Source organism: Strongylocentrotus purpuratus, unplaced genomic scaffold, assembly GCF_000002235.5.
Source record: "Strongylocentrotus purpuratus isolate Spur 01 unplaced genomic scaffold, Spur_5.0 spur5_scaffold_16, whole genome shotgun sequence".
Classification (NCBI taxonomy): domain Eukaryota; kingdom Metazoa; phylum Echinodermata; class Echinoidea; order Camarodonta; family Strongylocentrotidae; genus Strongylocentrotus; species Strongylocentrotus purpuratus.
Window position 1 is genome coordinate 33,081,703 of NW_022145601.1, and position 12,776 is coordinate 33,094,478.

At 35.4% G+C, this 12,776-nt stretch overlaps 1 protein-coding gene across 1 annotated transcript; it reads right to left on the reverse strand.

The window, feature by feature from the left end:
* Nucleotides 1–7,794: 7,794 nt before the first annotated feature.
* On the reverse strand, nucleotides 7,795–10,221 carry LOC105438877 (caspase-3-like). The gene is made up of 3 exons (XM_030987540.1): nucleotides 10,218–10,221; nucleotides 9,292–9,401; nucleotides 7,795–8,882 (listed from the first exon to the last, which is right to left on the reverse strand). Exons 1-3 carry the CDS (start codon nucleotides 10,219–10,221, stop codon nucleotides 8,628–8,630), a joined length of 369 nt encoding a protein of 122 aa, XP_030843400.1. The 3' UTR covers nucleotides 7,795–8,627.
* Nucleotides 10,222–12,776: the final 2,555 nt, after the last annotated feature.

Sequence of the window (12,776 nt, forward strand, 5' to 3'; positions counted from 1 at the left end):
ATTACTTTGTCAACCATGCATTTTGGGAAATATATATAATAAGGTGTAAAATGTTTTTTTCTTTTTTGTCGAGCGGGATGACACGAAACTGGTAGCTTTAAACACTTTCAGACCAGTGTCAGACACACGATTTGTCGCCTCGATCTTTGTTTCTGTCGAAAACTTTGCACCAAGGCATTGCGGCGAAAAAGCACACATATATCCTGAGCGCCAGGCAAATGTTTAAATAAAGATTTGTAATGTAAAAACTATTAATTTGTGGTAATATTAAAAGTGCTCGTGATAATGAGCAAAGGCTAAACCGCTGTATATCAATCTGACGAGAAAAATTGAAACCGGTAAAGTGAATTGAAACTCTTAATGATATCTATTTTAACTGTGTTTTTTTTTATTATATACCTGCTATATAAACAAATATGATAATTCAAATTAGAATTGAAATTAATTTATACATAACTCCCTTTGAATGTTGAATAAGAATAGACCGAATTTTAGCACATTCACAAACGTAGGGGTAGCCTTTTAATGTTTTTAATCAGAATTATAGATTTTGTTTTCTTCCTGACTTATAATAGAAAAACTAAATTGTCCATCAAGTGTTGTTTTTTTCTTCTTCAAAATCTAAATTAAGAGGTAAAGGTGACTTTATTAGGTTATGTGTTTTCTCTAAAATTAGCATCTTACTTTTGTTCAAAATTATCATACAGTTCTTATCATATGTGTACTTGTATTCTCATCGTCAACAACATTATAACATATTGTTCAACTTTTTTATTTTTACATTATGCAATTTACTTTCATATTAATATACTCTGAATCCAAGCTATACTGTTATTATTTGACGATCTATGTTTAAATCTTTCACTTTAGGCCTATGCAAGGTTTATTTAGTTATCCAGATTGAAGTATAGTAACTAGTCTAAGGTGACATACATTTTTGTTATTTTTCATAATACATGTATTTTACGAATTTGATAGGTCATGTCCATATGAACTATGTACATGTACCATAAGATGTGGCTGGGGTTTCCTTATTTTATTACGGATACTAAGTTCTTTGTAATTTTTTGTATGTTTCTTTCCGTGTACTAGTATCTAATTGTCATTATATTTTCTGTATGCTGTTGTAATTTTTGTTTAAGATTGTAATGTTCATCTATGGATTTTTGTATTTGGTTGTTTTATTTGAAGGTTTTTTGATTTTTTACTATTTGATCAAAACCATGATGTGAAAAACAGTTTTGCTGATCAAGTTTTTACCCTGTATAAATATGTTTCAATAAATAAAATCAATAAGTAAATAAATAAAGATGTAATTGAGTCTTTTATTAATCTTCTTCCTCTATTGTCTTACAATCATATCTTCTTCCCATCTTGATCTATATCATCTTTTACTTTCTTCATTCTCTCTATCCACTAACCCTGTGACCTATACGCCTTCTTCAAATCTGTTGTGCTTTAAATGCAAGTAAATCCAGTAAAATGCTTACAATGGGGTCTAATAGCAAAGGTGTCCTATACGTTTTAATCTTGATCCCCACTCGTTCATTTTTCTTGTTTTTACACTAACTTCTTACCCCGATCTCTCACTTTTTTGTCATTGTCTACTCTTTGTAGTACCGTGTTCTTCATCTTTTTCGTGTAAAGCATTATTGTCTTGTCCCTTTCTCGTCTCGGCTGGCATCCCCCTTTTTCTTTCCCCTATTTTGTAGTTCCTTCTGTAGTTACGGATTAGTTAATTTAATTACTCATTATTCCTAAGTATCATTTGAGGTGTTCACACTTGTACAAGCATTGCTTTTTAGTGGACTCCTCTGTTGCTAACATGTATTTCTTACATTTGTTTTAAATGCTTAAAATTGATTTGTAATGTTTTGTTGGAATCATGAATAAATTGAAATTGAAATTGAAGTTATTTTTGTCATTTGTCAGTTTCAATGGCCAATTAATTTTAACACTTGCCCAATCTTTTTCGTCACATTTCATTGAAATTCGTCGCACCTGGTAGTCCGCTGCAAAATCTAACAATCAAATTTCAAGAGAGTTTTATTCAAATTCGTCTTATAGACAGTCCTCAAATTGACGACTGACGAATGTGAATGACGCTTTTGACACAATATATTGCAAAACGACGAATGGATTCATTCTTTTGCACCTTGGCAGCCGAGACAACCCACAAATACACACATAAAGTGGAAAAGTATTCTACTCGAAATCACATATGATTATACTTCTTTTCAATCCATTGTAATTCATTATTACGGTGGCCCTGGAGGGACGCCAATTATTCGCGACGATATCGTGAATTTCGTGAATAATTCGCGATTTCGTCTTCAGGGCCAACATACATTATAGATGTTATCTGGCAAAGTATTCCATATTGTTGGTGCTCTATGTCGGAAAGAAAATAATAAATAAGATTTTTCAACAACCCATGTATGATATTAATTTCTATTCCTCGTATTATAAGTATGAATTGCATTATTGAGTAAAAGCATATTGTAAAGTGAACTGAGCAAAAGAACCTGATTGTGTTTATTAAAATAATAACATTGAGAAGCAATATCTATTTAATTAATACACATCAAGAAACTTGAGATTCATAAATAATGGTCTAGTATGGGCACGATAAGAAGTTAGAGAGCAAATTCTCACCAATTTCTTTTTTAACAAAAAAGAGAGTTCAATTTTGGCTTGTAGATATTTGTCAAAACAGTATTTAAATAAGTCAAATACGGTAATAACAATATCATTATGCTTTGAGGTAAAACTGTGCGGAGTTTTCCAACGATACCAACACTCTTTGACACTTTATTAGTAATATACAAAATTTGCTGAGTCAATGGCATACTTTCATTAATATAAAACGCCTACAAATTTAACTGTGTGGACTCTTTGGTTAACTTTATCATTAATTGATATTTTTAAATGTTCAGAAATGTTGGAATGAATATGTGATTTTCTATTGTTAAAATATATTAAATTGGACTTTTCAGTATTCAAAGACAGTCTATTACTATTAATCCAGTATGACACGTTGGTCAATTTATTGTTCAAATTATCCTTAATTGATGAATAATTATCTGTTGAGTAAAGAATGTTGGTATCGTCGGCAAACAATTTAAACTTCAATTCACTTGAGCAATTGGGAAGATCATTTATATATAATAGAAATAACAGGGGGCCCGAGGATTGAGCCTTGGGACATACCGCATGTTAATGGTTCAGATAACATATTTTGGTACAAAACATGTCGATTTCGGCCATGAAATAACTCTCAAACCAAGATAATAGTGTGGTACGGTATGTCACTGAAACAGCTCCCGTAGGACTTTTGTGCCAATTTTTTTTTTTTTTGCATTTTGCATTTTGCATTTTGCATTTTGCATTTTTGGATTCATTGGGGTCAAAGCTATCAGAAATTGATGGGGGTTCAAATTTTCCCGGAGACACCAAATTTTCCTATTGCGCTTTATATAAGTGAAGGAGGGGTCTGAAAATTTGAACCCCATCATTTTTGGCCAATTGGGACCCTTTTGAAGCCAAAACAGCAACAACAACAAACAAACAAACAAAAATCAACTTTGGCAAAAAAATTCTACGGGATTACATACCATTCCGCACTATAAGGATAATCCCCTAATTCTATAGCACTTTTATTTGTCAAATAATATTGCAAAATCAATAGAGTCGAAAGCCTTTGTTAATTCCAAGAAAACTCCAAAAGTATACAATTTTGTACTAAAAGAACGAGTGACATAATCATGCAAATTGATTAAAGCCATTTCAGATGAGCAATGTTTCAGAAAACCATATTGACAGGGGGTAAAGGGTGACTGGGAAGAAAAGAAATCATACGGTCTCTTGTAAAAAAAAAATTCTAGAATTTTAGGATTAATATTATCTATTCCACAACTATTTGTAGCCTTTAAGTTCATTACAATTTCTATAATTTCACTCTCTGTAACTGGCTTGAAGGATAAAGAATTTGTACATTGTGTAGGCAAGAAATTGGTGTAATCATTATTTAAGTTGGGCATTGATTTACTTATTTCATTCCCGATATTTACACAAAATTTGTTTAAAAAATCGTTTTAGGATCATAAATATCTTGTCCATTGAATGATAAATATGAAAGAAGTTTTTTGTATAGATTTACAAAGAACATCATTAATTATGTCCCATGTCTTTTTCGTGCTTCTTTTAGCTATTTGAAACTTGTATCTGTAATAATTCCTTTTTGCTGTACTTGCTGTACTTAGAATAATCCAGTATAATGGTTTTTTAAAAGTTTTTTAAAGATAAACCTGTGGAAATCGAGGGGTCGTCTGAAAAGCAGAGCTTGTTAAATGTGGATCCCTCAAAATAATGACAAACATTGTTTTTGTAGCATGTATATTGACTAAAAAAATATATAAACATAGATTATCAAAAAGTGGCAGAATAGTTATACAATTATAAATCCGTAATTTGAAAACTTGTTTAGTGAATACTGGAAAGGTCAAAAGTGACAATGGCGACGGACAGATAAGACATAAATAATAATAATTTAATTTTAAAATAAAAAATAAAAAATAAATTAGATCACCCTGCTGGTCACTAACAGGTGGTTATCTCACCAACTCAGCTCTCAATTAACATAAGGAAAAGAGGATCAAGATTCGGCCAAGCTGCAGAGAATCCAAAATTCTGTAGGACGTCTATAGTTTCTCTCACCCAAAAATATGACCATATTACACCAAACCTTAAACAATTGCATTGGCTCCCCATTAAATTTCGCGTCCAGCTCAAAGTTTTTCTTTTAACTTTTAAGTCTCTACATGGTCATGCCCTAAATTATCTTTCTGAAATGATTCAGTTATACACACCCAATAGGCCCCTTCGTTCTGCAAATCAAACTCTCTTGACCGTTCAAAAAGCAAAAACAAAATACTTTGGTCATAGGTCCTTTTCATGCTCTGTTCCACGTTTGTGGAATTCTCTTCCAGCCTCCATTCGTTGCATCTCTGATATTACTTTGTTTGGATCAAAATTAAAACCAATCTAATGGAAAAGGCATATTCAACCTAGTTTTTAAACTGTAACCTTATGTTTGGTAATTTCACTTTAAATTTGTTCTCTTGTCATTTCTCTGTCTAGTTTTACTCTCATCAATACTGTGAAGCGCTTTGATATAAATCTCATATGAAAAGCGCTATATAAGTAAAAGTTATTATCATATTATTATCTTGGGGGACCAACGGGCACCGCTTAGGCATTGTTTTCTATATAGAAGGAGCAAGTAGCAATACAAGTGCAGTGGGGCTTTAAGAAAAAACTGCATTCAATTTCATTCTTTTTTCATTCAATTTAGTCCCGAAACTTCCTAATCTTGCACATCTCATAGTCGATTTCTTATTTCGTCATTCATTTTCGAACTTTGTCCAATCAACTTCATCTTTTTGCATCCAACTTCTTCAGAGTCGTATCAAGTTCGGCTGCCTTAACGTCTAATATTGGATGAAACCATTTCGTCATTTTGCAGTATATTTTGTCGAAGCGACATTCAAATTTGTCACTCGTTCGTTATAAAATCTTGTCTATGTGACAAATTTTGTCGAAACTCTCTTGATATTGATTACACAATGACGCATTTGATTGTTACATTCTGCTGCGGACCGCCAGGTGAGACGAATTCAATAGAAATCTGACGAAATGTATGGGCAAGTCTTAACACTGATTGACCATTGGAGCCGTGAATGTAATTTTAACCTCGACTGAGTTGGTTCTTTCAACTTTCGTGCAATTATCCTACAATTACACGTATATGCATTTACTTTATCTGTGCAATATTATCTCTGTTGTAATGTCACATTTTGCATGTTTTTTAATACATGTATTATGTTTAATGTATGTATGGGTCTATATGATTTTCTAGGGTTGAATCACACTACGGATACAAAATTTCCCCTCATAATCATATTGTGCCACTTTTTTCTGCTGGTGTGGTCATGAGTCTCCGGCGTGTGATGCAGCCCTGGAGAAATTTGAAGTTTTTGTCTTGATGCATTTTAATTGTGGTACATTCATGTATCTCTTATATTGTCTTTGTCACATAAATCTGCAACGCTGGTTGCATCTGGTTGGATATAGGTGAGGGCGGTCTGCGGACTATAGTTATTTGGTTAACTTTGCCCAATGCCTGGCAGCACAGCCGGGTGCACCCAGTGTTCCTTTTTTGTGTGTGATTTGCTATTAATTGTTTATTTTCAACTCTGTATTTTGATATCATGTGTTTTCTGCCAAATAAAATAATAATAATAATAATAATGACACATAACAAAATTAACATTGACATATTTTGCATGATCTCGGGGGTGGGAGAGTAGGGGTTGGGGGTGGGGGTGTGGGGCATTTGACCCCAAATAAGATTTATTTATACTTCGATACCAGTGACTTACAAATGTTGCTGAAATGGCTCCGCACCCTGGACCCCAACCGAGCCATTAGGCGGCCCCTAGATGCTCATCTGACGGTAATTAAATGCCTAAAACCCCTGAGCTTACGGGGGGCTCTTCTCTGCTCTGCCCCACCAAGTTCCCTACGACGGGCCCCTGGATGCTCATCTGATCGTTATGTAATGCCTAAACCCCCTGAGTTACTGGGGGCTCCACCCCCTGGACCCACTCCAATTAGTGACCTGCCAGTGTCACAAATAAGGTATCAAAAATAATTATGCTCATCTGAGTGATCTGACCGTAAATATATAAGCCTAAAACTCTTAAGCTCCCAAAGGCCCTAAGGCGGACTCCTGACTGCTCAGCTGACCGTAATTAAATGCCTAAAAGGCCTTAATTTAAAAACGCGTTAATTTGACCTTTTGTTGGAGATGCCCCCCCCCCCCCTGGCGCTCAAGGGGGGGGGTGCGATTTTTCAATTTTTCGGGGAAAGAAATTATTGCTCACTACCCCCCCCCCCCCACCCCTCCCCCACCCCCCCCCCCCCCCCCGAGCTAAATATTGGCCGGCACGATTTTCAAATTTCAGCACACTAAATTTCAAATTGATTTCAAATTTGTACCCTCCTCCCGACAGAGAGTAACAAGTTAAAAACAAGAAAAATGAACAAGTGGGGATTAAGATTAAAAACGTAGAGAATACCTTAACTATTCGGCCCCATTGTAAGCATTCTATTGGATTTACCTGCATTTAAAGCACAACCGATTTGAAGAAGGCGTAGGTTACAGGGTTAGTGGATAAAAAAAGAATGAAGGAAGTGAAAGGTGATATAGATTAAGATGGGAAGAAGATATGATTGTAAGACCATGGAGGAAGAAGATTAATAAAAGACTCAATTACATCTTTATTTATTTACTTATTGAGTTTATTTATTGAAACATATTTATCCAGGGTAAAAACCTGATTAGCAAAGCTGTTTTTCATCATGGTCAAATCAATTTTATCATGGTCATTGATCAAATAGTAACAAATTAAAAACCTTCAAATAGAACAACCAAATACAAAAATCCATAGATTAACATTACAATGTTAACAAAAATTACAATACCATACCGAAAATATAATAACAATTAGATACTAGTACACGGAAAAAACATACAAAAACATACAAAGCACATAATATCCGTAATAAAATAAGGAAACCCCAACCACATCTTCAAGTACATTTACATAGTTTATATGGACATGACCTATTAAATTTGTAAAATACATGTATTATGACAAATAACAAAAAAGTATGTCAGCTTAGACTGGTTACTATACTTCACTCTATAAATAATGCTTGCATAGGCCTAAAGTGAAAGAACATAAAGATTCACCGTCAATAACAGCATATAGCTTGAATTCAGAGCCGATTCAGAGTATATTTATATGAAAGTAATTTGCATAATGTGAAAATACAAAAGTTGAACAATATGTTATAATGTTGTTGACGATGAAAATACAAATACCCATATGACAAGAACTGTATGATAATTTTAAACAGAAAGTAAGATGCTAATTGTTTAGAGATCAAATAACCTGAAGTCGCCTTTACTTCTTAATTTAGATTTTGAAGAAGAAAAAAACAAAACTTGATGGACAATTTAGTTTTTCTATTATTAGTCAGGAAGAAAACAAAATCTATAATTCTGATTAAAAACATGAACAAATCTCCCCCCTACTTTTGTGAATGTGCCAAAATTCTGTCTTTTCTTATTCAACATTCAATGGGAGTTATGTATACATTCATTTTAATCCAAATCATTCAGAGTTTCGATTCACTTTTACAGTTTCAATTTTTCTCGTCAGAATGTGAACAGCGGTTTAGCCATTGCTCGTTATCACAACCACTTTTGATAATACCAGCAATGAATGGTTCATACATCACAAATCTTTATTCAAACATTCGCCTGGCACTCGGGCTATCTGCGTGCTTTACCGCCGTCTTTTTTTTTGGTGCAAAGGTTTCGACAGAAACAAAGATCGAGTCGATAAACCGTCTGTCTGACACTGGTTTGAAATTAAGTGATTGAAGCTACCAGTTCTGGGTCACCCCGATCGACAAAAAAGAAGAAGCTTTTTTTTTAACGCTATATTCTATATATTCCCCGATAAGGCGTGATAGCGTCTGACAAAGCAATCTAAAAATCATTCACTATGTGTTGAACACTGGCCTTGTGGTTCTGATGATGGGCCTGGTTGTTGGGTCAAGCTGCATGCGGCATCAGAACGAGGCTGGTCAGTCAAACTGCATTCGGCATCAGAACGAGGTGGGTAGTTAGGCATGAAGTAAATCTTCTTTCCGATGCCTTGCTTGGATATATCTGGAGTTTGTAACCATTTTTTCTTCTTTCCATCGCCATCGACTACAGAACGCGTAAAGCCGATAACACGCCGTGTTACCTGTTATATAATCAAAAATATATAAAAGAAAATAAAATAAAAGGTATGATATGAAAGGCTAGCGTAATATCCCGATCGCACGATTGTTCCTAATTTGAAGCAAATTCAGTCTTATTATGGTAATATATAATTATGTCATTATGTAAATATATATAAGTATGCCAACACGAGGACTTGATATCGAATGTATATGTATTTATATATACATGCACATATCTGATGAGGCACAACATTGTTCTTATTGATATTATTATTATTTTTATTATCATTATCGTTAATATGTCCAACTGTCGATCTCGAAGGCGGTAGCAAGGGCTATAACAATTAGTTAGGTCTCTGCCCGCTCTTAACCAATCATTATGATTAGGATCTACGTCATCATTTCATAAAGATATTGTTTGATAATCACCCTGTTCATGATGGTGTCAAGATCGTCAATGTGTACGTGGGCAATCAACTCCTCACATAAGCTCTGTATGAACCAGGAACCTTTCACTTGATTGCGGATTGAAAAATAACCTGCAAAAATGAATAAAAAAAGTGATTCATTGTGACTTAAGCCCACTGCACACACTATACGATCTGATTACGATCGGACTTTGGAAGAATTTGCAATAGCATTTAATAATAATAATAATAATTCCGCTTTTATATAGCGCTTAATACATATATGATGTCTCTAAGCGCTTTACAGATATACTATTACTCCGGTCATTGGATTCAATACTTGCCCACACACACTGTGTGCACAATATTCACTCCCTGTGGAGCATTCCAGCCAGGCGTTACTTAACACTCAAAATCTGTTTGACCAACAATGACGGTCGCATCCTACCGGGTACCCATTTAACACCTGGGTTGAGAGTAGCAAGTGCAGGGTAATATCTTGCCAAAGGATATTAGTGCCTTGTCGGGATCCGAACTCTCGACCTTAGCATCCCCAAGTCAAGCGCCTTAAACCATTCGGCCACGACCCTCCTATGAACATTTAAACTTAAAAAATGTTAATGATCGATGATTTGAGTAGTCAAATGATCAATAAAATTAAAATTTCGATGGATTCAAGCTTCCTAGCTAGGAGGAGGAATAACTAAATCGACTCAGAATCGTAGTGATGTCATACCAGTAGTGTGAATGTCTACGATTTGAGGCCGATTTGAATTTTGATCTCACCAGAATGTTAGTATTCTCATCATAATTCAGTATTAATCATAATCACAATAATAATGATAATATCAATGTTTATGATGATAACCGTACATAAATCATATATTATATTGGACTGTTAAGCTGGTCTTTTATTTGAATGATGGAACAAGGCACAATGTCACTGACACATTTTTGACACATTTCATCTGAATGTCTAATGGCGAGTTCGTTGTCTGTCTCGCTGTGACTTAATCAAGGGTTGCTTGGATACGGTAAGAGGAAAAAAATATACCCATTTGACCTACTGGTCAGTATAACCATCGAAAAATGACCAGGCGTGAAATATCCTAATTAAAATCCTCGCTATTGATATCCCGTGATATGGGCCAATCAAGTCTTTGTATCTGTTCGAGATATCTAATATAACAAACTAATGATTTTCCATCAGTAATTCATTTAAAACAACACAAATGCGACTGAGTCTCCTATATATGCATCCGCCCTAAATTGACAGGAAATGGGTGGAATTTTCGTGAAATATCACGAGGAAAACGTAAAGCCTGTATTAAATCAATTTTCAACAAAAGACAATGATCTTGACCTAGTACGAGTCCCAAAATGTAATTGGAACGTCTTCCTAAAGTAATCATGTTAGTCCAAATATAAACAAAAACATCTTTAGCGTCCTGCCTCTTTGAAAAATAGGAAGGAGGAGGACCTCTTTTTTTTCTTTTTTTTTCCAAAATGGCTGCTCAAAATGGCCGCTCGGTACATTTTCCCCGACAGTTGGGCTATTTTTTTAAGATGGCCGCCGGGATTTTTTTTTTTTTTTTTTTTTTAAAGCAGAAATAGATCCATTTTAGCAGTGTTTTTCTTCTTTTTTTTCTTAAAAAAAATAAGAAAAATTAATAAAAAAGAAGAAAAAAAAACGAGGCGGCCCTAAAAAAGGAAGCCTAATAAGGCTGTCTTTTATAGTGATACATTAAATTACACAGTTTGATTACCATAGCGCCAGGTGTTCTTGAGATATCGCAAGAGTAAAGCTTAAATGTGTAATATCAGAAATTGACCTCTGTGACCTTTGGCCTATTTACCAAAAATCTTTCCTCGGGGTTGTTTCACAAAGACTAAGATCGTCTTTCAGTCCGACTTAACTATGAAAGGTCATTCATGCCACTGGTTGCTCTTCCTGTTGGTCTCTCAACTATGATCTTTAAATAATTTTTCCTTCAATAATGAACTATCAATAAGTGTAAATTCTGTAGATTTGTGACCACGATTTAGAAGAATTAGTGGCATAAATGGCCTGGGGGGGGGGGGAGGGGGGTAAGGTCACCTTTTTTAGGTCAGCCATTGGAAGGGGGGGTTCACAAAAAACATACACAAAACATACACATACAAAAACTCAAGGGGGGTTTAACCCCAAACCGATAAGTGTAAATAAGTATCAATAAGTGTAAATTCTGTAGATTTGTGACCACGATTTAGAAGAATTAGTGGCATAAATGGCCTGGGGGGGGGGAGGGGGGTAAGGTCACCTTTTTTAGGTCAGCCATTGGAAGGGGGGTTCACAAAAAACATACACAAAACATACACATACAAAAAACTCAAGGGGGTTTAACCCCAAACCGCCACCCCCCCCCCCCCCCCCCCCCCCCCCCCCTGCGTACGCGCCTGGTGATACATAATATCAACAAGTTTGAAGTTCATATTTAAGGTAGTTCTCGAGATATCGCGTTAACGAGAAAGCGGAATGGACTAAAGGACGGACGGACGGATAACCCGAAAACATAAAGTTTCCGGCAGGGATGAGGTATACAGAAATGTGGAAAGATGAATAAAAATAGTGGCGGATTCACCTCTCAAAACTGATGACAAAGAAAAAAGAAGAAAAAATAGTTATCACAAATGGCTAGTTTGACTTGCAGAATGATTAATGGAGTGCAGAATACAAGAGTGACAAAAATCATCAGGCCTTTGCAAAGACACTTATTTCTTAGAGCTCTTAGTTTCTAAGCGATAAACATCATTGCATTGTGAAACAGGGAGATAATCATGTCTATCGATCTACAGGTGAAATATAACGTTCATGTTGATCACGGATTCATAAATGAGAAATTTGACTTTTAAAAAATTCCTTGAAACATCCACATAACGATAAAATACGAATGGAAGCTTCTTCCAGAGAAAAGGCATATGGATCAGAGCAGTGGCGGATCCAGGGGGGGGGGGGGCGGGTCCTCCCTCTTGGAAAAAATTAGTGCTCACTACCCCCAAAGCCCCCCCCCCCCCCCCCCCCCACTCGCCGCTAAATATTTTCTCACGAATTGGGCCCCCTCCCCTGCCACCGGCTGGATTCGCCCCTGGATATGAGTTCTGAATCCGCTTGTACAGTCTTGTAGAACATTATAGTGTAAGTTATTGCAGCAACCTTTAGTCAGATTTTCAGAGTTTCGCACACAAAGTCGCGCTATTCTCTGCATAACGACGTTGACTTACATTAGCAGACAAGTTTCTCATGATGACAGGTTCGTAGCCGATTTGTCTGAAGACATGTTCAATATTAATCAAGTCCAGCTCCGATCCAGGTCGATCTTTGCCCTCATGGAAATGATTGTTGTTTAGTACGAGTATGAGCCCCTTGTATACAGATGTATGCATCACATAATTCTGACGGGTATAAACGAAAATCAACATTATTATATAGCAAAATTTCTATGAAACAAATCATTAGAAAACCAGAAT